This window comes from Protomyctophum parallelum, assembly GCF_964188405.1.
Source record: "Protomyctophum parallelum genome assembly, chromosome: 1".
Classification (NCBI taxonomy): Eukaryota; Metazoa; Chordata; class Actinopteri; order Myctophiformes; family Myctophidae; genus Protomyctophum; species Protomyctophum parallelum.
This window is the reverse complement of record NC_139697.1, coordinates 98246550-98269409: the sequence shown is the minus strand read 5'-3', so window position 1 is coordinate 98269409 and position 22860 is coordinate 98246550. Positions and strand designations below refer to the sequence as shown.

The following is a 22860-nucleotide window of genomic DNA, read 5'->3' as shown; positions in this document are numbered from 1 at the left end:
GAGTTACCAGCGAGGGACATGCAGTTAAAAAGTGCGACTCGATGAAGGGCTTCTTGTTGCCTAGTAGTATGTTACTCTGACGGACGTTTATGTACATGTTTATACATATCCGAAAACAAAGGAAGGGAGAGGTTGGTGCCTGCTGAGGGTGGAAGGGAGAGGTTGGTGCCTGCTGAGGGTGGAAGGGAGAGGTTGGTGCCTGCTGAGGGTGGAAGGGAGAGGTTGGTGCCTGCTGAGGGTGGAAGGGAGAGGTTGGTGCCTGCTGAGGGTGGAAGGGAGAGGTTGGTGCCTGCTGAGGGTGGAAGGGAGAGGTTGGTGCCTGCTGAGGGTGGAAGGGAGAGGTTGGTGCCTGCTGAGGCCTGAGGGTGGTTGCTAAAACAAAAAAAGAATAAAAAAATAAAAGAGCGAAAAGAACCCGAACAGACTCCCCTAAGTGTCATATGCATCGTTCGTGCATACGGCACCGTTTTATTCTGAAAGTACAAGGAGGAGGTTGCAGTGAGGTGAACAGAGTGTTCGTGACGGGCGGTGGTGGGTGGCACAGTATTTTTGCCCCACCCCCCCGGTGGGCGGGCGGGCCACACTAGGCTTACTCCTGCACCACATCGGCGTCCTTGTGGTGGCGCATGATGTGCTGGTTCTTCTCCGACGGCCGACGGAAGCCCTTGGAGCAGATCTCGCAGCGGTGCGGGTAGTCTTTCGTGTGGATGGAGATGACGTGGCGCTTGAAGCCCGACGCGTCCCCCGTGCTGTAGTCACAGTACTGACACTGGTAGATCCGCCTCTCCTTCTGGCCCTGGCCTATGACCACCGTCACGCTGCTGGCCAGGCTGGCCGCGCTCACCCTGGCCGGGGGAGTGGAGCTCCCCCCTCCTCCTCCCCCACCGCCACCACCGCCACCACCACCACCACCGGCCCCGCTAGCCGGGGCCTTCTTGGCGGGGGTGGCTGCCGGCTGCAGGGGGGCGACCGGCGCCTCCACCACCACCACCGTCCGTGACGACATCTTGGCCTCGTGGCTCTTCTCCGACGAGGCCTGCTGCTCCTTGGTGTGCACGGACAGGATGTGCCGGCTGAGCACGAAGGGGTCGGCGATCTTGAAGTTGCAGTGGCGGCACTGGTGCAGCTTCTTGGTGCGGTGCGCCAGCGAGTGCTTCTTGAGCTCCGACGGCCGGTGGAAGCCCTTGCCGCACACGGCACACTTGTGCGGGTAGTCCTTGGTGTGCACGGAGATGATGTGGCGCTTCAGGTCGCTGGAGTTGGAGCTCTTGTGGTCGCAGTGGGCGCAGTGGTGCGTCTTGTTCTCCTCGTGCGTGGCGGCGTGTTGCAGCAGCTCCTCCTCCTCGGCGAAGGTCTGGAAGCAGCGCTCGCACTTGTAGGGCATCTCCTTGCTGTGCTTGGTCTTGATGTGGGTCTTGAGGTTGGACGAGTCGGCCGACTTGTAGTCGCAGTACAGACAGGAGTAGGGCTTCTCACCTGGGGGGGAGGGGGGATGGGGGGGGACAGGGAACGAAATATAATATCACGATATTCTTTCAAGTAGTATCACGATACATGATCGTCAACTTAACTTTAGATCTGACCTCAAAATTTACAATAAAAAATCTTCTAAATCCTCCAGTTTTCTGACATAAATATTTTCAAGCAGTATCAAGATACATGATCACGAAATGTGAAAGAAATACTATTTCTGAATGCATTAGGGTTGGAAATATCAATTGCGAGAGCTAATGGAGCAAAAAGGCAGTCTATCGAAGCACTTACAGAGGCTGTAGAAAAGGTCAAAGCACAACTATAATGCCAAATTTTACATGTATGTATGTACAGTTTGTATGCATGTATGTATGTCTACTTGTAAAGTCTACCAGCCAAGATGCCTATATATTGTAAAATGTCGAACTAACTGAGGAAATGTCTTTTCTTGTTGCAATGATAATTGGAACCTTGGGGAGGGTGGGGCGATGGGGGATTTGTAATGAAAATAAAAAATGCTTAATAAAAACTTGGTCACAAAAAAAAAATGATCACGAAATGTTTTCATGCGGGTTTTTTTGTGTTATTCTTCAAGTTACTTCACAGTATAACCACCTACGACGAGGTAACACAAACTAAACAGAAAAATAAGTAACAGGACATTTAGACCAAAATACTTACAAAATGTCAATTTTTGCTTTACAAAACCATCGTTCTAGGAAAGTATAAATTAAGGTATAGAACTGCAAATCATAGAATGTGCATTCACAATGTATGAATGAATGGACCGTTGTAAAGCGCTTTGAGGAGGCACGTTTGTGCATAGAAAAGCGCTATCAAAATGCAATCCATTATTATTATTATTATCACAATATCCCATTCAGGGCGGGAACCCCTTTTGGTGTTTTAAGCATTATGTTATACTTTAGCTATTGAAAAATAGAAGATCTACAAACTACTAGCGCGGCACCGAATGCCGCGCTACGAGCTTGTAGAGCTGCTATTTTTTGAAAGATCGTGAAAATGTGCCGCAAATCTTTCAGAGATTTTTTTAACTCAAATCTTTGCTTCTGAGGGGGGGGTCCCTGGAACAACATATTTTCAGATGGGGGTTGGCAGCCAATTACATATAAATTTATGGGGGTCCTTGACATGAAATACTGAGCACCACTGATATAGAAACATGAGGGTTTTTTTCCAGAAAACTCTCCGGATTTAAGGCTCATACATTGTCTGGATTTTCGGTGGTTAGGTGACCACCGAACTACAACATGACGTCACTGAGCCGCGGTGAAGAGCAAACCACCGCCACCTCTCCAGACCTTCTCTCTGTTTTTACTCACCACCGCTCAACGTTATTTCAGCTCCGGTGGTCAGCTCACCACCGGAGCGGTGGTCACCTCACCACCGGAGCGGTGGTCAGCTCACCACCGGAGCGGTGGTCAGCTCACCACCGGAGCGGTGGTCACCTCACCACCGGAGCGGTGGTCACCTCACCACCGGAGCGGTGGTCAGCTCACCACCGGAGCGGTGGTCAGCTCACCACCGGAGCGGTGGTCACCTCACCACCGGAGCGGTGGTCACCTCACCACCGGAGCGGTGGTCACCTCACCACCGGAGCGGTGGTCACCTCACCACCGGAGCGGTGGTCACCTCACCACCGGAGCGGTGGTCAGCTCACCACCGAAAATCCAGACTATGAATAGGCCTTAAGAAGACTTTTTTTTTCCAAAAACATCAGGTCTAAACGGTAAAATATATACGATATTCATCAACCCACCCCTGTTCTCACCCGTGTGCGTGCGCATGTGCTTCTTGAGCTCGGACGGGTGGCGGAAGCCCTTGCCGCACTCCACGCAGATGTGCGGGAAGCTCTTGCTGTGCACGGCCAGCAGGTGGCGGTTGAGCAGGCCCTGCTCCGCCGTCTCATAGTCACAGAATTTGCACTTGTGCATCTTGTTGGCGTTGGAGGAGGGCGGCGACGACGACGGCGACTGCTGGTTCTTGGCCTCGCCGCCGCCGCGGTGGTGGTGCTGCAGCCGGTGGGAGAAGAGCGCCGCCTGCTGGTGGAACTCCTTGCCGCACATGTCGCACTCGAAGGGCGCCTTGTTGTTGTTGCTGCTGCTGCTGAGCGTGTGCACCTCCATGTGGTTGTGGAGGCTGGCCTTCTTGTTGGTGGTGAAGTCGCAGTCCGTGCACTGGTACTTCTTGCGCGTCAGCACGTCCTGGTGGTGGTTCTTGGTGTGGCGCTTCAGGAAGCCTCTCGACTTGAACTTCTTGCCGCAGAGCATGCACGGGTAGACGGTCAGCGGCTGGCCGTACGGCCCGATGATGATGGCTGTACGGACACAGGAGAGAGGATGAGGAGATGAGATATACTTTATTATTTATTATTTTATTTTGTTATTGGGACATTTGTCTCGGGCAAAAGTGCATGAGTGCATCAACGCTTTTTAAAACAGACAGACAATACACAAAAGACAATACACAGTAGCAGCAAAGTACAAGTCACAAGAGTATCACAGAAGAAGTGCAAATTGCAATGAGAGAAGGTATATAATATTTAAAAAGTGCTAGAGTATTCACAGTTTATAGTATCGCAATAAATAACTGATGAAGGTCAAGCAGTCCCTTCCCCACTAAGAACTATGAACTATGTGGCGGTTGTTTTAGTAGAACAATTGAAGTGGGAAGAAAATAAAGTTAGAGAGAGGGAGGGAGATGAGACGGTGGGGCGGTACCAACACGCCGCGCTTTGCAGAGGTACATGGTTATAGGCCCATGTCACCATTATTACATCATCGCCTAACGGCACTTATCTTTTGCATAATCGTCAATCGTTTCCATAAAAAAATGATTTTCGAACATTAAAAAAAAAAAATCCGTAAATTTTTGGGAAAATAATAATAAAAAACGTCTAAATCCTCCGTTTTTCAGTCATAGACTAGTATGAGTAGTGAATAGTTAATTTAGTCACCTGGAATATTTTAGTGTTAGTCTAGTTTTAGTCGACTAAATAGCATAAGACTTTAGTTGATTAAATCTACAGTTGATTTAGTCGACTAAAATGCATTTTGGCTGGCCTTGATGCCGTCGTACACTTGCTGAAAATAGCCGATCTACAAGCTCACATCGTGTCGCAGTGTGACACGTTGTGAGCTTGTAGATCGGCTACTTTCAGCATGCACCCAAGTGTAGAATGACTTATACTGGATCTCTTGTCCACTATAGTCCCTTTCTAACATTTGTTGACGAAATTGTCACTATATTTAGTCTTAGTTTTAGTCATCACAACTTAGTATTTATTTAGTTTTTCATTTAATTTTCATGTAGTTTTTCTCAGTGGAAAAAAGGTAGTCGACGAACATTTTTCGTCACAGTTTTAATCTACATGGGTTAATCTACACCGCAACACTGCGGTTCCGCTGCCGACCGGCGCTCACCGGTTTGGACCTGCCGCGGCTCCGACCGCCGGCGGTTCTTGCTCCGCTGGCGGTTGAGCTCGTCCACGCCGTCCGACTCGTCGATGTGCAGCAGAGCGCTGGCCGCGCCGTTCCTGTTCTCACAGCTCTCACTGTCCTCGGCACCTGAGAGAGAGAGAGAGAGAGAGAGAGAGAGAGAGAGAGAGAGAGAGAGAGAGAGAGAGAGGTGTCAACGATGACATACAGACACCTGCAGTTCTACAACTCAACCCCTTGCAGAAAGATGCAAGTCGCATGGCATTCAGACAGCGCTGAAAACATGAAAGTCTGGTCGGAAATACAAAGAGCTTGGCTTGCAGCATTGCCCATATTTCACCAGTTGCTTTAAATACTTGGAAATATCAATGGATGGACTAAGGAAGGAGGTCCCCCTCCATCTGAATTAACCTCAAGCTGTAATATCTGTTGTCTAAAAGGGTGTGTTGTTCACAGACTGTCCGCCCGTTATGTTATGGAAAAGCGCTACCTAGCGCAGTTTCTGCTGAAAGGGCCGAAAGTCACACCGTTTGGAGCGGTATAGCTCTCCAAGTGGGGTCCGGGGAGGGGGGGACGGGACGGGACTCCCAGGGGTCCTTGAGGGAGTTCCAGGGGTTCCCCACAGATAAATGAAAGATAGTTAGTGAACCAAATTAACCCTTAGGTCCTGTAACTCAGACATAAGGGTTAAATTGTCATTTTTTTTATATATATAAATTGGGGTCCCAGAGTTAGAAATGCCATTAAATGGGGTCTGTGTCCTAATGTGTGGGCAAAACTGGGGGTCCTTGAAATGAAGATGGCTGAGAACCACTGCTACCACTAAAAACCTCCTCTTACGGGGGTCCCTGGCACATATTTTCAAATGGGGGCCAGCGGGCTAATAATAAGTCAATTTGAGGGTGCCTAACATGAAAGTCCTAATAGACCCCAGGAAATTACATCTGGCTACAGAGGATCACAGGATCTACTGAATGTGAAGGTGGCACTGGGTGGAAGCCACACTGTGGTTCAATGTCAATTTGACACATTCAGTAGATCCTGTGATCTTTTACCAACCCTAAACCTAACAACCTAAAACATGAACCTCGGTTGGAAAAAAAAACGAAAGTTGTCTTTTAAAGTTGGATTTACAAAACGTCTGCAAGTCAGGAAGGCTCCTCCTCCCACGGACCTTTACATTGGAAGCCACTGCCAAAAGCCGGAGCGGCTCCAGGGTGCCGGAGCGGCTCCAGGGTGCCCGTTCTGCCCCTTTGGAAATAGCATGATTTCCAGACTGAGAAGCGGGGAGAGAATCCGTCTCTGGATTCTAGTCCAATTACTACCTCGTCCAGGAGACTTGTCTCTATGAAGATTGGTTTTAACGCTTACTTCACAGGCTATAGAGCAAGGGTCCATTTGAAGACCTGGGTGCGGAGTGTTGAGCCAGCAATCTCGAGACACAATTTATCGCAATTTATCGTGCATTTTATTAGCACCTTTTAAATGGCGACCCCCTTTAGGTCATTTCTAAATTGTTTGGCTATTTTACTTTTAAAGGAGAATTCCATACTAAAAGGCTTTCTTACCTTTCTTTGTAGTTGTTACGTCCCCACCAAAGAGGTCCATGTGTTATTTTGTGCAAAAGCTCCTGATTGGCAATTTCCCCTACCATAAGCCCTAAATGAATTGCATTGAATTGAATGGGGCTATGGGGTGTTGTGCTAATTAGCTTATTTCCATCGCTCAAAATCATAATTTCTTTGTATACATCCTCTCTTCATAATGTAAATAATATCCCAAGCGGCACACTTTACTACTTCTTTCGATCAAAATAAGTGAACTAGCATAACACCCCATAGCCCCATTCAATTCCCATTCAATCCAATGCAATTCATTGAGGGCTTATGGTAGGGAAAATAGCCAATAAGGAGTTTTTTCACAAAAAAACACCTGGACCTCTTTGGTGGGGACGTAACGACTACAAAGAAAGGTAAGAAAGATAAGAAAACATTCTAGCATTCTCCTTTAAAAAGGGAGGACAGTGTGAACATTCTTTTCCTTCCGATTTCAGGAGGTAATGTTAGTTTACTGACCATAAGCAGCAGCCCAGGCCACGGGCATGAAGTCCTTGCTTAGAGAAACGCTCCTATCGTACGACGAGCGCTCGTGACCCACTGGCTCCTCCCCTCCTACCACCACCTCCATATAAACCTCATCAGTCACCTTGGACCCACCTGCAGCCGAGCACACACACACACACACACACACGCACACACACACACACAAAGGAGGAGATGCAAAAATATGCTAATTCTGTAACCCAGACATTCAGACATGCTATACGGTGTCATGCGTTTAAGTCTGGGAAAGCATCCGTTTTAGTTGTTACTGTATATCATTGCTGTCGGGCAGAAACCTCGTCTTTTCTCGTGAATTAACGGCCTACTCGATCGTAGGTACTACAACGTCACAAAGCCCGAAACATGCCGTGTTTTGAGCTTGTAGATCAGCTACTTTTGCCTTTTTTTTTAGCCCCTCCTAGATCCAGCTTTTGGTTACCGTCGTCCACAAACGTAACGTCTTAAACAAACATTAAATTCCCATTGACAATGAATGGAGAATTTTACCAGCTCAAACCCTGTGGGCTCCCCCAGAGTTAGTGTCCAAGTGTCCTTGAGCAATACTCTGAACCCCTAATTGCTCCTGATGTGCTGGTTGGTGCCTTGCATGGTTTCCGCTGCCATCGGTGTATGAATGTGTGTGTGAATGTAATGCACAATCTATGTAAAGCGCCTTGGACAAAGGCGCTTTATAAATGCACCATGTACCAGTCATCTCTGTGCCATGCATACAGCCTACTCTTACGGATGCAGAGTTAAACACACACCATGGTTCCCTTGGTTGGGATGAGAGTCTCCCACAGACATGTAGACCATCTTCTCCCTCAGCGTTTGGCCCGAGGACTCGGTCAGCGCCACGCTCTCCGTGTCGCCGTCGCTGATGTCCACCGACTCGCCTGCAAACGTTGAGAGAGGAGTAATGACAACAGACCCAGTACTTTAGTTTTACATTCAATTTGAATGTACAGTGACCGAAGAGATACGACCATATGGACGTGCCTGACCGGAGAGAGAGGGAGAGGAGGCTGGTTGTAAAAACTAAAAAACTAAAAATCCACATCCACATTTAGAAAGAATTGAGTGCCAGAACCATCACACACAGCACGTGTTATTTGTTGCTTTCGGCCAGGTATCTTGTCAAAAAGAATGAATGCCGTACACACTAAAGGTTTAGTGTCACACTAAAGGTTTTATGGAAGATGCTTCTGAACATAAATTGCTAGTTTGACCACTTCAGATGCTCCAATCTTAAAACATAACCAAAATGCTCCAATCTTAGCCAGAATGAATGTGCATTGAGAGCTTGTAGATCGGTTATTTCCGCTGCAGCAACATGCTTCCATAGAATACATACATGCTGCTTCTATGGAATCCAAATGATTGAAATACAGGGATGCACCCATATGGACATTCACCCATATGGACATTCACCCATATGGACATTCACCCATATGGACATGCACCCATATGGACATTCACCCATATGGACATTCACCCATATGGACATTCACCCATAGGGACATTCACCCATATGGACATTCACCCATATGGACATGCACCCATATGGACATTCACCCATATGGACATTCACCCATATGGACATTCACCCATAGGGACATTCACCCATATGGACATGCACCCATATGGACATTCACCCATAGGGACATTCACCCATATGGACATTCACCCATAGGGACATTCTTGGCCAATGCCGATTAAATAACAATTTAGCAGATAACTGATACCGATATTTAGTTTTTGTTGTTTTTATTTCCCCTTTTTTATGCCAGGGAAACTAATACATCTTCAATACAAGAAATTAACAAATGGTTCATTTTTATTTTTTCCAGTGAGACATTTTTCCCCTGACGTGATCAAAAAGTATAGGTAGATGCTAGTAGCTTATAAATGCGGCAAATGCCTATCCTTATTACATTTTGTTACATATTAAGAAAGAACATTTGAAAATGTTCAGAATCTACAGCTTGTAGATGACCAACCCGCCAACATAGCAAGCGCAAAATGTATGCTTATATCAATAACAGATAAATATTGGCTACTGCCATCGGTTAATGTCAGTTGTATTTGCCGATACAGATATTGACCGATAATGGCAGCCGATACCGATTATGTGGCCGATACATCGGTGCATCCCCACTGAAATCAGTGGTGGCGACTGACAACTTGAATCGGTAGTGCTGCGCGATCCTTGCAATTCTAATCTTCCACAAGAATTGAGATCACGATTCTCACCCGATTCTCATTTTTTTTTAAAGAAAATATGTATTGTCTTTAGTCTGTAGTTGCTGAACATTTACTACATTCAAAATGTGGCACATGGAGCCATAACTACTGTGGCTTTAAACAGACATCAAAGTGCTTGACTTAAACCTCTCTTAAAGTCTCTCTCTTGTAGCAAAAACATAAGAGTAACTACATTTTATTGGACAGCCAACTAGTGCTGCAAGCCTGCATGAGTCATGCTCAAATTGAGGAACTGAAATAGTGTCTGAATCTAGATTGCGATCATTTTTTTTTAATTAATTGTGCAGCACTAGCGCCGGGACTGTTTGACCGTGACGTGAACTCAGCGAGAACTTCCATCCATGCATGTGCCTGTCGTTGGGACAGTTTGACGGTCGTGACGTGGTGAACTCACCCATGTCGTCCTCGCCCGAGTCGGCCTTGAAGATGTACACCTTGATGACCTCCTGGCCGTCCTCGTCCTTCTCCACCTCCTGGTCCTCCACCGTCCCCTCCACCGTCACCTCCGTCCCGTCGTCAGACACCATCTTACCGGCTTCGTCCACTGGAGAGAGCACACAGAAACAGAACACACAGTATATTTAACATATATGTTAAATGCTCTGCTTTCGCCGACAACTCTCTGCTTTAGACTTTTGAAATCTTTTCACATGGCTTAACAATACCCCGTTTCTCTCTCTGTACGGACAGACCTTGAAGAATGAAAGAGCTCTTGTTCTTTGTTGGGAAAAAGAGGGAGTGTGACCGTCTGTCTCTAGATAAGACATTATTTTTCACCTTTTTAATTAACTAAATGGTGAAGTGGACCATTCAAGGATTCATAAATGATTGTGTACAGTACGTAAGCACGTCTAACATTTTGATTACATGGGCAGTTATACCACACAGACACAAACATTGACTTATTAACTTTTAAAACAACTAGTCCTTACCCGTTCTGAATATATGAACAGCAAATGATGTTCGCCGGACGGGGCAGTAAGAGCCCCGTCTGGCGGAGTCAGGTTAATGTAAGGAAGTGTAAGACAGTGTAGGGGCTATACAGACAGAATGACTGACTGACATCTTTCGGTGGATTAATAGATAGATATGGTTATTCTAAGAATACAACAACATTTTCGTTCGGAAAGTTAAGTTAAAGGTATATTCAGTGATTTCACTTAATTCAAATATCACTTATTTTTTTGTTTTGTTGTGATAATCCTCCCTACTATAGAGTGTGCTGGCCATATAAGGAGTTCCTCCCTGTCCCCAGTTAACCCCTGGGGGTCAAAAAACCTTAGGTTTCGTTTTTGACTCTCTATCCTGATTGGACGAAAGGCTGGGTCCCACAGCCAAAAACGAAACCTAAGGTTTTTTGAGTGAAATCACTGAATATACCTTTAAACCCTGTTTCTACAGTATGTACTCTGTCAGCAGCACCCCACTACTTTATCAGGTACACACAGAAACGGACACCTCTGTATCCTCTCTAAAAAGCCAGATGTGAGTACTAGCCTCGCCAGAAAGTTAATAACTTCGGAACAATTTGATTGAAATCCAAACCCCTTTGGACGTTTTTAAGGGTCAATGCTGTAGTCTGCAGGGTGTGTGATGGCCGATTTAAGCCATTTTGGGGCGGGAACCCCTTTTGGTGTTAGCATCACGTTATGCTTTAGCTATTGAAAAATAGCAGATCTACAAGCTCATAGCGCGCCACTACGAGCTTGTAGGTCTGCTATTTTTGAAAAAATGTCAGGATTTAAGACATTTTTAGAATCTGATCTCAGGTCAAAATGCGTTAAAGAACCACCATTCTTCTGTGCGTTAGAATCTGATCTCAGGTCAGAATGGGTTAACGCTCTCTCACACACACTCACATGATATCATCAGGTAGTCTCCACAGCTGTCGTCCTGGTCCTCGTCGTCCTGCGCCTCCTCCTCGGCGTCCTCCTCCTCCTCCAGCCCGTCCTCTTCGTGTATCTCCTCGTCCCCCATGGCCACCACGCCCCCGTCCTCCTCCCCCCCCTCCTCCAGGGTCATGGTCACGGCCACGCCCCCGTCCTCCTCCTCGCACTCCTCCCCCTCCCCCTCCCCCTCCTCCTCCCCCTCCCCCCCCTCCTCCTCCTCCTCGTCCTCGTCGTCCTCACAGTGCACAGTGTACTCGGACACCACGTCCTCCACGGCGTCCTGGATCACCAGCTCGTCCGGGGCGAACCTGTGGACCGCCATGTTGGTCCCGCCTCCTCCTCCTCCTCCTCCTCCTCCGACGCCCTCGCCCTCCGAAAGCAGCACCGTCTCTTGTAGCTCCACGACAAACTCCTGCCCGCCAGCGCCTCCCTCATCTGGGGAACGGAGAGGATTACACACTTTTTTTAATATATTTTTTATCCCACGATTTTGTAACCCATTTTTCACCCCTGTGTCAATCATCTAATGTGATCCTGGGCTCTACACACCCTCCACCAACCTAGTCCCCATATATGGGGGACAAGGGGAGACCAACCTAGTCCCCATATATGGGGGACAAGGGGAGAGCAACCTAGTCCCCATATATGGGGGACAAGGGGAGAGCAACGGACTTGAACTCATGCTTCCTTCATGCCTGAGTGTCCAAGTTGCTCCTTTTACACCTGACAGGGGGGAGTTTCCCTGGTTGGACGTAGCGCGTGGAAGGAACACGTTATTCCAACCAGTTCCTTTCCCCTCCATCAGGCGCCCCGGCTGGCCAGGGGGAGGCAGTTTAGTGACCAGGATTACTGCATGTTTTTTGTGAGGGTACCTACCCTATAGGGGACACGGGGAGAACATGCAAACTCCACACAGAAAGGCCCTTTCGCCAACCCCGCCTTCGGGTATGGGCACTGATGACGCGGAGGAGGAAACACGCCGCCAGCACCCACAGCGTCCCGAGCGGGAATCGAACCCAGGACCTTCTAGCTGTGAGGCGACAGCACTACCAACTGTGCCAACGTGCCCCCTAACGGAGAGGATTACATACTGTAACAACATTTCAACTGTCCGCCAGAATAGAATCTGATCTCAGGTCAGAATGGGTTAAGTACAATTTTGAGGTATTTGTACTTCACTTGAGTATTTCCAATTTCCAGTACTCCACTACATCTCGGAGCCAAAATTTGTACTTTAAACTCCACTAGAATTATTTGAAAACTTTACTTACTAGTTAGTTTGGCGATTTTAAATTTGATTAGAAAACATACAGTAACCACTTCAACCCTATACATTTCGGCCATTTGAAAATAGCAGATCTACAAGCTCACAATGCGTCGTTTGTACACATTTTGAACTTGTGAAATGGCAAATTCTGCAATAAGAGTACTTTATTAGTACTCTATCTATAGTACTCTATTCATATATACTCTAAGCTCTAAACTAGTGCTGTACGATTCTTGCTCAAATGTGAATCTCGATTTCAATTCAGTTCACGATTCTCACACAATTCTCAACATTTTTTCTATGAAAATATGTATTGTCTTTAGTCTGTAGTTGCTGAACATTACTACTACATTCAAAATGTGGCACCTGGAGCCATAACGACTGTGGCTTTAAACTGGACAACATCTCTCTCTTGTAGCAAACAAATAAAAATATGTTATACTTTATTATCCTCTTAAAAGACATCTAGTATGCAAATGTTGCAAGTTGCATGGCGTAATGATACAGAATACACCATTAAAAACCCAGAGGGGGCAGTGCTGGTCAGATGTTTGTCAATGCTGGAGTGGGGACTTTTAATAAAGCAATTTTAAGAACAGCAACGGCTCTATTGTATCTGAACACACTATCACTAATTCACTATCAACATAAAAGCTCACAAAGTTAAGTGTCATAGATGCGTCGTCTGAAAATGTCATGAATACAACATGTAGTAGTGGGGGTCCCTGCTACATCTCTCTCACAGCTAAGGGCTCATACATAGTCTGGATGTTTCGGTGGTTAGGTGACCACCGAACTACAACATGACGTCACTGAGCCGCGGTGAAGAGCAAACCACCGCCACCGCTCCGGCCCTTCTCTCTGTTTTTACTCACCACCGCTCAACGTTATTTCAGCTCCGGTGGGTCACCTCACCACCGGAGCGGTGGTCACCTCACCACCGAAAATCCAGACTATGAATGAGCCTTTAGGAGTCCTTGGCCTGAAGAACATTGACCCCTGAAATAGGGCTAAACGTGTTTAAATAATACCTAATAATAAAGTAATAAAGAAACATCATCTCAAAGCCGAAAAGACACTTTTTCTTAAAAACCATCTCAAATAGCACATCTTGAAGCCTAGCTTAGACAGGACGTGATGTACCTAGAAACTTGGTTTGAATGTTGGGCGGAATGAGAAAAGAGAGCGAGAGAGAACAAGTGATCCACACACCCATGTTGTTTTACTGGTTTCATTAGAAACAATACTTTTTGTTAGTTTAAGCGTGGCTCCGATGAAGACATCTCCACACAAAACCAAATACGTTTTATTGAAACTCTTACCAAAACTAGACAACTCAAACACACAGAGCTGTACTACAACTGAACAGTCAGTAATGCGGCGTTGACGCTAAGGGTTGCAGGTAAATAAAACTGTCGGGGGCCGGTAAGAGTTTGCTTTGCCCGACAGGGGACGCAACCGTCTATAAACACAACACGAGTCCTCTCTGGTCTGTACTCTGTGGAGAATGTAAAATAAGAGCATTATTTGGTCTATAATGTGCCGTTTTTACTGTTGCTTAAATGTTAAATGAGTGTGAACCCATAGTCATATTCATAGCTATGTAGGACAGGTATTTGGCATACAAATTGAGGTAGGACCTTTTTTTTCCAAAAAGAACTAGGTACAAAAAACAAAGGAAAAGTGTTAAATTGAACGGTAATTCAAAATTTACCTGTCAGTTTTTTAACCCATTCTGGGCGGGAACCCATTTTGGTGTTAGTATCATGTCGTGCTTTAGCTATTGAAAAATAGCAGATCTACAAGCTCGTAGCGCGCCACTCGGTGGCGCGCTATGAGCTTGTAGATCTGCTATTTCTGAAAAATCGAAGAGCGACTGACATAGAAGACATTTTTAGAATCTGATCTCAGGTCAGAATGGGTTAATGGACAATTTACTTTTTTGGGGCAAGTGGGCATGACCTTTTGGGCAAGTACAGAACATGACCCTACTACGGAGACCTTAACAGTGCCCCCCAACCCAACCCCTGGGTAATGTATTAATGGGTGATTTATTTACCAGATCCGTGTAATATTATTTTAGGCTCTTGAGAATGGATTGCAAGCCTGGTGTCATCCTCATCCATTGTCCTCACACTGCATTTGTCAATGGAGAGCTGAAAGGAGAACAATGAAGGGGTCAGGTGACAGGGTCCACGGCTACACACCTGCCCCGCCCGCCCGCCCAACACCCTCTCAACCAACAGTCACAGTGCAACTTCACAACAGCAGATCTCCATGCAACACCGGGAAACATACTATGATCCGACGGAGCAATGATCCGACGCGCATTGGTCCGAGGGTTGGGGTTAGGTTTAGGTGTGCTGCCCCGGGGGAGGTTAGGGTGAGGGTCTGCGCTGGAAGTCGGGAGAGGGTTGGGGGTTAGGTTTAGGTGTGCTGCCCCGTGCTCGCGGTTATGGTTAGGGTGAGGGTTTGGGGTAGGTAGTCAATGGGACCGGTTATGGTTAGGGTGAGGGTGTGGGGTAGGTAGTCGATGGGACCAATGGATCGGACCTATGCCCCGTCGGACGAAAGGCATGCACTCTGCAACACCGCCACACAGAACACCTGGCTTCCTCCGGGAACACCTTTTGGTGTTCATAGCATTATGTTGTACTTTAGCTATTGAAAAATAGCAGATCTACAAGCTCGTAGCGCGGCACCGAGTGCCGCGCTACGAGCTTGTAGGTCTGCTATTTTTGAAGAAAAAAGAAAATTGCGCGAAAATGTGGCGCAAATCTTTGAATATATGTATTCTTTCAGAGCAAACGTTTTTTTTAACTCAAATCTTTGCTTCTGGGGGGTTGGGTCCCTGGAACAACATATTTTCAGATGGGGGTCGGCGGTCAATTTCATATATTTTTGGGGAATTATATGTTTGAATGAAAACCACTGACATAGAAACATAGGGTTTATCAGAAAAGTGTCAGAATTTAGAAGACATTTGTAGAATCGTCCTCAGGTCGAAATGGGTTAAAAAGGGCAAGAACGCTTACGGTAGAGGTTTGGGTTGTGTACTTTAATAGTTACCTTGCCATAATGCCAACTCCAAAAGGTGGACAAATGAATCAAAAACAATTGCTCCGTTGATTAGAAATTAGAAAACTAAATATGCTCCTTCGTTGACTTACATGTTGTACGGTGAAACCGCTCTCACACAACAGAGACGTTTGTGTGCACATCTCTCATTGCCTGTATTTAGGCCAGGTTGCTCCATGTCAAGGAAACATCAAAGAGGAGGAAACATCTGCACACTTTGTTTGTTTCTAGAGCTCCCACAAGACTTACTTTATTAAAGGGGAAAATGCAATTTCAAGTTTAAACCCTGTCTATAGGTCTTCATCGGGCAAAGGTTATAATGACAGAAAACAGAACAAATATTATACAAAGATCATTGATCATCCATAACACCTGGGAGTGGGAACAACCTAAACCAATCCCGGGGCTATAGAACATTTGCCTGATGAAGACCTGTCCTAGAGAGGGTCGAAGCGTTGCGTGGAGCTTTAGAAACAAGCCGTTTCCTCCACTCAAAGTCACTATGTTTCACCGTACAGTGCACGTCAGGGGTGCTCAAAAAGGTAGATTGTGCTCTACCAGTAGATCACAAAGGGTGTGCGTGCGGGCAGACCACGTGACATGCCCCTAAACGTAAATAATTGAAATGTAATCTGTCACTTGAATTATAGCGTGATTTCCGTTTGTGTCCGAGCATAGGCATGGTAACGCCCCGCCTGCCTGTGATTGGCCTACCGACGAGGTGGATATGCTGGATAGTCTGATGCGAGGTTACTCCGTGGTGGGAAATGATGGGGGCAGCGGTGGCCGAACGGTTTGCGGAGCGGTCTTGATATCGGAAGGTCGCTAGTTCGTATCCCCGGACCGGCATGTTAAAATTACCACCGCTGAATAAGTGCCCTTGGACAAGGCATTGAACCCCTACCATGAAATGTTCTATGAGCAGGGCCTGGCTGTAAACAAGTTCTTGAGTTTAGTCCAGTTACCCTGGGTAAACATAGTACCTTTCCTTTCCTTAGTCCAGTTACCCTGGGTAAACATAGTACCTTTCCTTTCCTTTCCTTTATACAAGTAGTATGGTATGATACAAGAGAAAGCTAACTTGTACGTTTTATTTTTTGTAGAAGAGGCAAACTAATATCGTTTATGCCGTTTGCATAAACAATATGCATATGGCATAATATGATTTGATTTGGGTGCGTTTGTGTTGATTATTGTGTAATTTGTGTAAACTTATTAAACAATATTGTACTATAAAAAATATCGATTTTCCCTTCATCTTTATCCATTTTAGTGTAATAGTATTAGTTTACTATAATTAGATTAATACACGATAATCAATTATTTAGAACGCACCCAAATCAAATCATAGTACAACATAGGTGTTATTCAATCAAAGCAAATGGCATAAACAATATTAGTTTGCCTCTTTTACAAAAATAAAACGTACAAGTTAGTTACAAGGATGGATTCTGTCGCGCGTGTCAAGCTGTCATTCTCTGTAGCCCATTATTTATTTCTCAATCTCACCACGGAGTAACCTGGCGTCTCGGAGGACAGTCAAGAGACGGGCAGGGTCAGCAGACCAATCACAGGCAGGCCTCAGCCATGCCTATGCTCTGACACAAACGGAATTCACACCTTGAATTAAGGGGACTTGATTGATTGACATCAAAAGGGGCCTGTAAGCTCAAACCCACAATGCAATACTTTGTTTTCAGACAGTAGCATTACAAAGTTGCATACAAACAAAATCCTACCAATTACCATTTCCCCTCTCTAGTCCAAACCCCTGATGTAAGTCAATGAGGAACATATTTTGAATGCTCAATATATTTTAATATATTTTTTATCCCACGATTTTGTAACCCATTTTTCACCCCTGTGTCAATCATCTAATGTGATCCTGGGCTCTACACACCCTCCACCAACCTAGTCCCCATATATGGGGGACAAGGGGAGAGCAACGGACTTGAACTCGTGCTTCCTTCATGCCTGAGTGTCAAAGTTGCTCCTTTACACCTGACAGGGGGGAGTTTCCCTGGTTGGACGTAGCGCATGGAAGGAACACGTTATTCCAACCAGTTCCTTTCCCCTCTATCAGGCGCCCCGGCTGGCCAGGGGGAGGCAGTTTCTAATCAGCGGAGCAAACTTTTTTGATTTCTTCTTGCCCACCTTTGGCGTTATATCATGGCACGGTAACTAACTAAAGTTCTTTAAAATGTATATTACTATTTTAAAAACTTTATCATAATCATGTATTATTATTATTACTGTTTTTCCACAATCATGCAGTACGTTACAACGCCAGGCAGAGCAGGCAGGCAGGCAGGCAGGCAGGCAGGCAGGCAGGCAGCCAGGCAGGCAAGCAGCACAACAACCATTGGTGCCATTGTGATCGTACTGTGATTGTACTGTGATCAGCACAACAACAGATCACAACGTTATGCACGGCTCTAAAATAGGAGTATGAATCGGCCCATAGAGTAAGACAAGAGTTTACGACAACTCCGTTCACTTCATGCCATGGGGGCCAGTCCAATGGCGGCTCTTCTACATAGACTTCTGTTGAATGGGGACAATAAAATCGGGACAAGTCCTGGACCGGAAGTTGGCAGAAATGCATCGGACAGAGGCAACAGCCCAGCTTTAATGGGCTGTTTAATGGGCAGCCCAGCTTTAACAGCCCAAGCTCATAGCGCGCCACCGAGTGGCGCGCTATGAGCTTGTAGGGCTATTTTTGAAAAATGACTGACGACTGACATAGAAACATAGCCTTTTCAGAAAACTGTCAGGATGTGGAAGACATTTTTTAGAATCTAATCTCAGGTCAAAATGGGTTAAAACAGTTGTCATGTGGCACAAATGCACACGCGTCTAAAACTGCTCTTATTTGCTCCGCCCTCGTTGAAAACAATGCATTTAAAAAACTCCAGCTTGTCCCCGTTCAGGCTGCGTGAATCAGTGCTCGAGCCGCGTTCAGTTTTCTGCCCCCTCAATGTCATAACTCTGTGTTGCTCTATGGCAGTCTGATGCACACGGCCCAATTACATGCATGTCATGTACACTGTCATCCAGTTCAACTTCCTGGTGGTGGGCAAGGACTGTCTAAAGAGGACGGGACGCGAAGACCGTACGGGCGACGCCATGTTGCTCCGTGGAAGGAAAGAAACATGCGCAATGGGCTTTATGCAGCCAACACTTCAGCCAACGCGTTCAGCTTCCTGGGTCTCAACTGCGCATGTTTCTTTCCTTCCATGGAGCACCATGTGAGCAACATGGCGTCGCCCCTACGGTCTTGGCGTCTCGTCCTCTTTAGTCGGTCCTTGGTGGTGGGCTGGTACAAAGGACAGACAAGCTGCAACCAAAGCGAAGGCAAAGCAGCATGAACCCATGTAGCCTAGCCTACAGAAGCTACTGACAAATTAGTGTAATTGAGAGTGATATATTCACTGTGTCTACAGACCTCCAGAGACTCTCTAAAGGCTCATACATAGTCTGGATTTTCGGTGGTGGGGTGACCACCGAACTACAACATGACGTCACGTCACGAGCCGCGGTGAAGAGCAAACCACCGCCACCGCTCCAGCCCTTCTCTCTGTTTTTACTCACCACCGCTCAACGTTATTTCGCGGTGGTCGCGGTGGTCAGCTCACCACCGAAAATCCAGACTATGAATAGGCCTTAAGTGGGGTCCGGGGGTCCTTGAGGCAGTTCCAGGGGGTCCTTGAGGCAGTTCCAGGGGGTCCCCAGCTAAATGATAGTTTGTAACCAAATGGACGCTTATGGCTCTGTAACTCTTGAGAATGTACAAATGTACATTTGTACACTCTAAGTTAAATGAACATAGATTTTACTATGGGAGTCCCAGGGATAGAAATGTCATTAAATGGGGGTCCGTAGCCTAATGCATGTCAAACTGGGGGTCCTCGACAATCACTGCTAGAGCCGTATTAAACAATCGTATGGGGGTCCCTGGCATATCTTTTCAAATGGGGGTCCGCGGGCTTATTAGTGTCAATTCTGAATGGTTTTCATTTTAGTCACCTGGAATGTTGTCGTGTTAGTCGACTAAATATCATAAGACTTTATTCGATTAAAACTACAGTTGATTTAGTCGACTAAAATGTATTCTGGCTGGCCTTGATGCTGTCGCAATGCCTGATTTTACATGCGTTTTACGCCGCGTTGTGAGCTTGTAGATAGATGTGTCGTCAGATTTCATGCTGTATGTTATGTATGCATGTTTCATGCATGTTGGTACCATAAGGAGAGACAACAGGCAAACGATCAAAATGACAATTATTCTACATTTGATGATTGTGTACACTTCTTCTTCTTCTTCTAGTAACGCAGATGTTTAACAATAAATTCAACACTTTTAATTTTGGTGTTAGCATTACGTTATGCTTTAGCTATTGAAAAATAGCTACGAGCTTGTAGGTGTGCTATTTTTTTTAAAACCCGAAGAACGACTGACACAGAAACATAGCTTTTTCAGAAAAGTGTCAGGATGTAGAAGACATTTATAGAATCTGATCTCAGGTAAAATGGGTTAAAGATCTAATAAGGGCCCATTTGCATTTCCAATACCAAACTGTCCATCATTTAGTTGGGGACCACCTGGGGACCACCTGGAACCCCCCCCCCCCCCCCCCCTCAAGGACCACAGGTTGAAAACCAGTGACTGACACAACAGTCATTCATGTAACAGCAAATAAAACAATTAGTGCTATTACATGATTATATTATACATTTATAACCATTAAGTGCAGATTATTTTTTTTGGGGGGGGGAACGGGAACGTATATATAATGATGCCTCAGTTGCCTAGTGAAGTCTTTACATGTCAAATTTCAGGGAGTGCAATCGATGCAAACATGTATGATGCACTGTCTATAGTGCAGAGCACGGTAACATAGTAACAAGATGTAAACAGTAGATATGCATGCATGCATGCATGCATGCATGCATGCATGCTAGCAAGCAAGCCGGGGGATGCCATTTAATTTGCACTAGTGCATACACCATCCCCCCACCTCCAGGTGGGAAAATGCCACTGTCTGTGACTGTGTGTGTGTGTGTGTGTGTGTGTGTGTGTGTGTGTGTGTGTGTGTGTGTGTGTGTGTGTGTGTGTGTGTGTGTGTGTGTGCTTTTTAAAAGATGCATGCTCAGTGTCACACCGAAATCTGACGTACACAAACAAAACGAAAACTGAACACACGCGAGCAGAGCAACGTACGTCCTCCTGATGTATTAGGGTGCTATTACCATACATAAACAACAGTCTGCGCAATGTAACTGTAACTGCTATCTGACAGCATTGTTGTTGCCATTGTGTTCAAGAGGTTAGGCGGTTGTCTTGTCTTAACCCACTGATGGGGGAGAGGGGGCTATACCAAATACCCCCCCAGGGGTTTAATGTTTTTTTCCCCTCAGACTACACCACCATCTATTCTCTGAAAATAGCTCAGTTGGGCTTGCAGATCTGCTATTTTTCGCCCAATGATCGCCCCCCCCCCCCCCCCCCCCCCCACGCTAGTGTTCAAGTGGGTTAAACGTAACGCCCCTGGCTGTCATGTAGGGCTACTGGTGGTCATCTGCATGCATTGCCATGGGATTTGGGTACACACCGGAGAGACCAAACGCATAATATTATGCTCAAAATAAGGCACATTTATTTAATTGCACAAAATAATTGCACCTACGATGATGACCTAACCTGGACATTATACGTTACAATGTAGCCATTATTAGTTGCAATGTAGCCGCGGCTCCAGATCCCCTCCTCCCCACACACAGTCAGTCACACACACACACACACACACACACACACACACACAAGGAGCTGCTAGCTACATGTCTGTATCATGGCTCACTGGTGGTGGTGGAGGAAACAGGAACGCCTTCCCCACTATTGGTTTTCATTAACCCAGCGGCCCTGCGCCATTTTGTTAGCCTCGATATCTCCACCAACAAAAAAACGTTTAATTATTATCACAAATGGCGAAGCTTTTTAAATGAACGCGCGCCGCTGCAACTCCGCTGCGGTTATAGCGTGACATTGCTGCAACAAAACGACCTCGCTCCCCTCCCCCCCCCCAAAAAAAACACAGTCACGTTTAAAAAAAAAACACGCACTAATAAAAAAGGGTTTTCGTTTGAAAAGAGTCGCTTAGCCCGGCCGTGCTAAGGCTAACCACGGCCCTCTGTGTGTATGAAAGGCCTCTCTGTGGCCTAGAGGGAGAAAAGGCCCTTTCACGGCCTCCGCCGCACACACAACACACACAACAACGCGACAAAACATGTATCCGCATGCAAACACAAAGACACAACACAGAAAAAAAGCCCAATAAATGCGTGCAAAACGTGCAAAAACAAAACCCCGCATACCAGATTTTATAGCGGGACGGACGGGGGGGGAGGAAGGGGACCTCTTTTTCTTTCTTCTTTGGCTGGTGGTGGAGAGAGAGACAGGGTAAAATAGTCGTTCCTCTGTTTTTTTTTGTTTTTTTGTTGCTTGCTTTGCCTTGTTGAGTTTTCCAACCGCGCCAGGGCCGTGCTGTGGTGGTTCCCCCACCACCGTCACTCGGGCTGGGATTCGACCGGGAGCCTGCGTGTGTATTTTGGGCGGGGAAGGAGAGAAGGAGGGGCCGAGCGAGGCGAGCGAGGCGAGCGAGCGAGCAGCAGAGACCTAGTAGTAGTACTGTGTCTGTCTGTGGATGCTGTGTTAGTGTAAAGTATCCTCCAGGCTAAAGGCAAGGCAGGGCTACTCGCAGCCGGAGCTACTTGGTCGTCCCTCCCGCTGCATGCATGCACTGCAGCCCCCCGCTCTGCTCCGCTCCGCTCCCGAGGCCGACATAACGTAGGGCCGTGTCCTCGTATCCCGTCCAACCCGTCAGCTTAAAGCACTAACGTCACTGGCCTCGCCGCCGCCGCGCACTAGCTGGGCTACACGGGGAAAATGCGGAAGGATTCTCCTGCGAAGTCCAAAATAAATGGTGGTGGCTTTTGTAGACTACTGCTGCTACTACTGTGGTTGTACTATCACCACACCAGACCGGGCAGACTATAACCAGCAGGCCATGGCATGGTGACAGTGATAACTGCTATTTGTCCACAAAAATATTGCTGCTATTCGTTTCCAAAAGCTTTTATAGGCCTAGTACCTACCATGTATATTATAATGTGTATGCGATGTGACATAGGCCTACATTCAATTGAACATTGAATTGACACACATAGCTCTGTTGACTGATGCTGTAGGCCTATATTTTGAGTTTTATGACACTTGCTTTGGCAATGCAAACGTATGTTTTCTCATGGTAATGAGAAAACTGTAAACGTGT

General features: G+C 46.4%; 1 protein-coding gene across 1 annotated transcript; it reads right to left on the bottom strand.

The window, feature by feature from the left end:
* On the bottom strand, positions 1–22003 carry LOC310855807 (zinc finger Y-chromosomal protein 1). Its single transcript, XM_083760961.1, has 10 exons — positions 21905–22003; positions 14514–14610; positions 11399–11622; positions 11158–11305; positions 9693–9842; positions 7801–7929; positions 7007–7147; positions 4917–5060; positions 3266–3811; positions 1–1476 (listed from the first exon to the last, which is right to left on the bottom strand). The coding sequence occupies exons 2-10, from the start codon at positions 14578–14580 to the stop codon at positions 590–592; spliced, it is 2436 nt and encodes an 811-aa protein (XP_083617087.1). The 5' UTR covers positions 14581–14610; positions 21905–22003; the 3' UTR covers positions 1–589.
* Between the last annotated feature and the right edge of the window lie 857 nt (positions 22004–22860).

What these genes read in the sequence shown, in the direction of transcription:
- LOC310855807 (XM_083760961.1), bottom strand. Translation starts at nt 14,580, where the DNA reads ATGGATGAGGATGACACCAGGCTTGCAATCCATTCTCAAGAGCCTAAA. An exon ending in AGACTACCTGATGATATCAT is followed by an intron (nt 9,843 to 11,157) that starts GTGAGTGTGTGT and finishes TGCTCTCTCCAG; the next exon opens with TGGACGAAGCCGGTAAGATG. An exon ending in TCCCAACCAAGGGAACCATG is followed by an intron (nt 7,148 to 7,800) that starts GTGTGTGTTTAA and finishes GCTCGGCTGCAG; the next exon opens with GTGGGTCCAAGGTGACTGAT.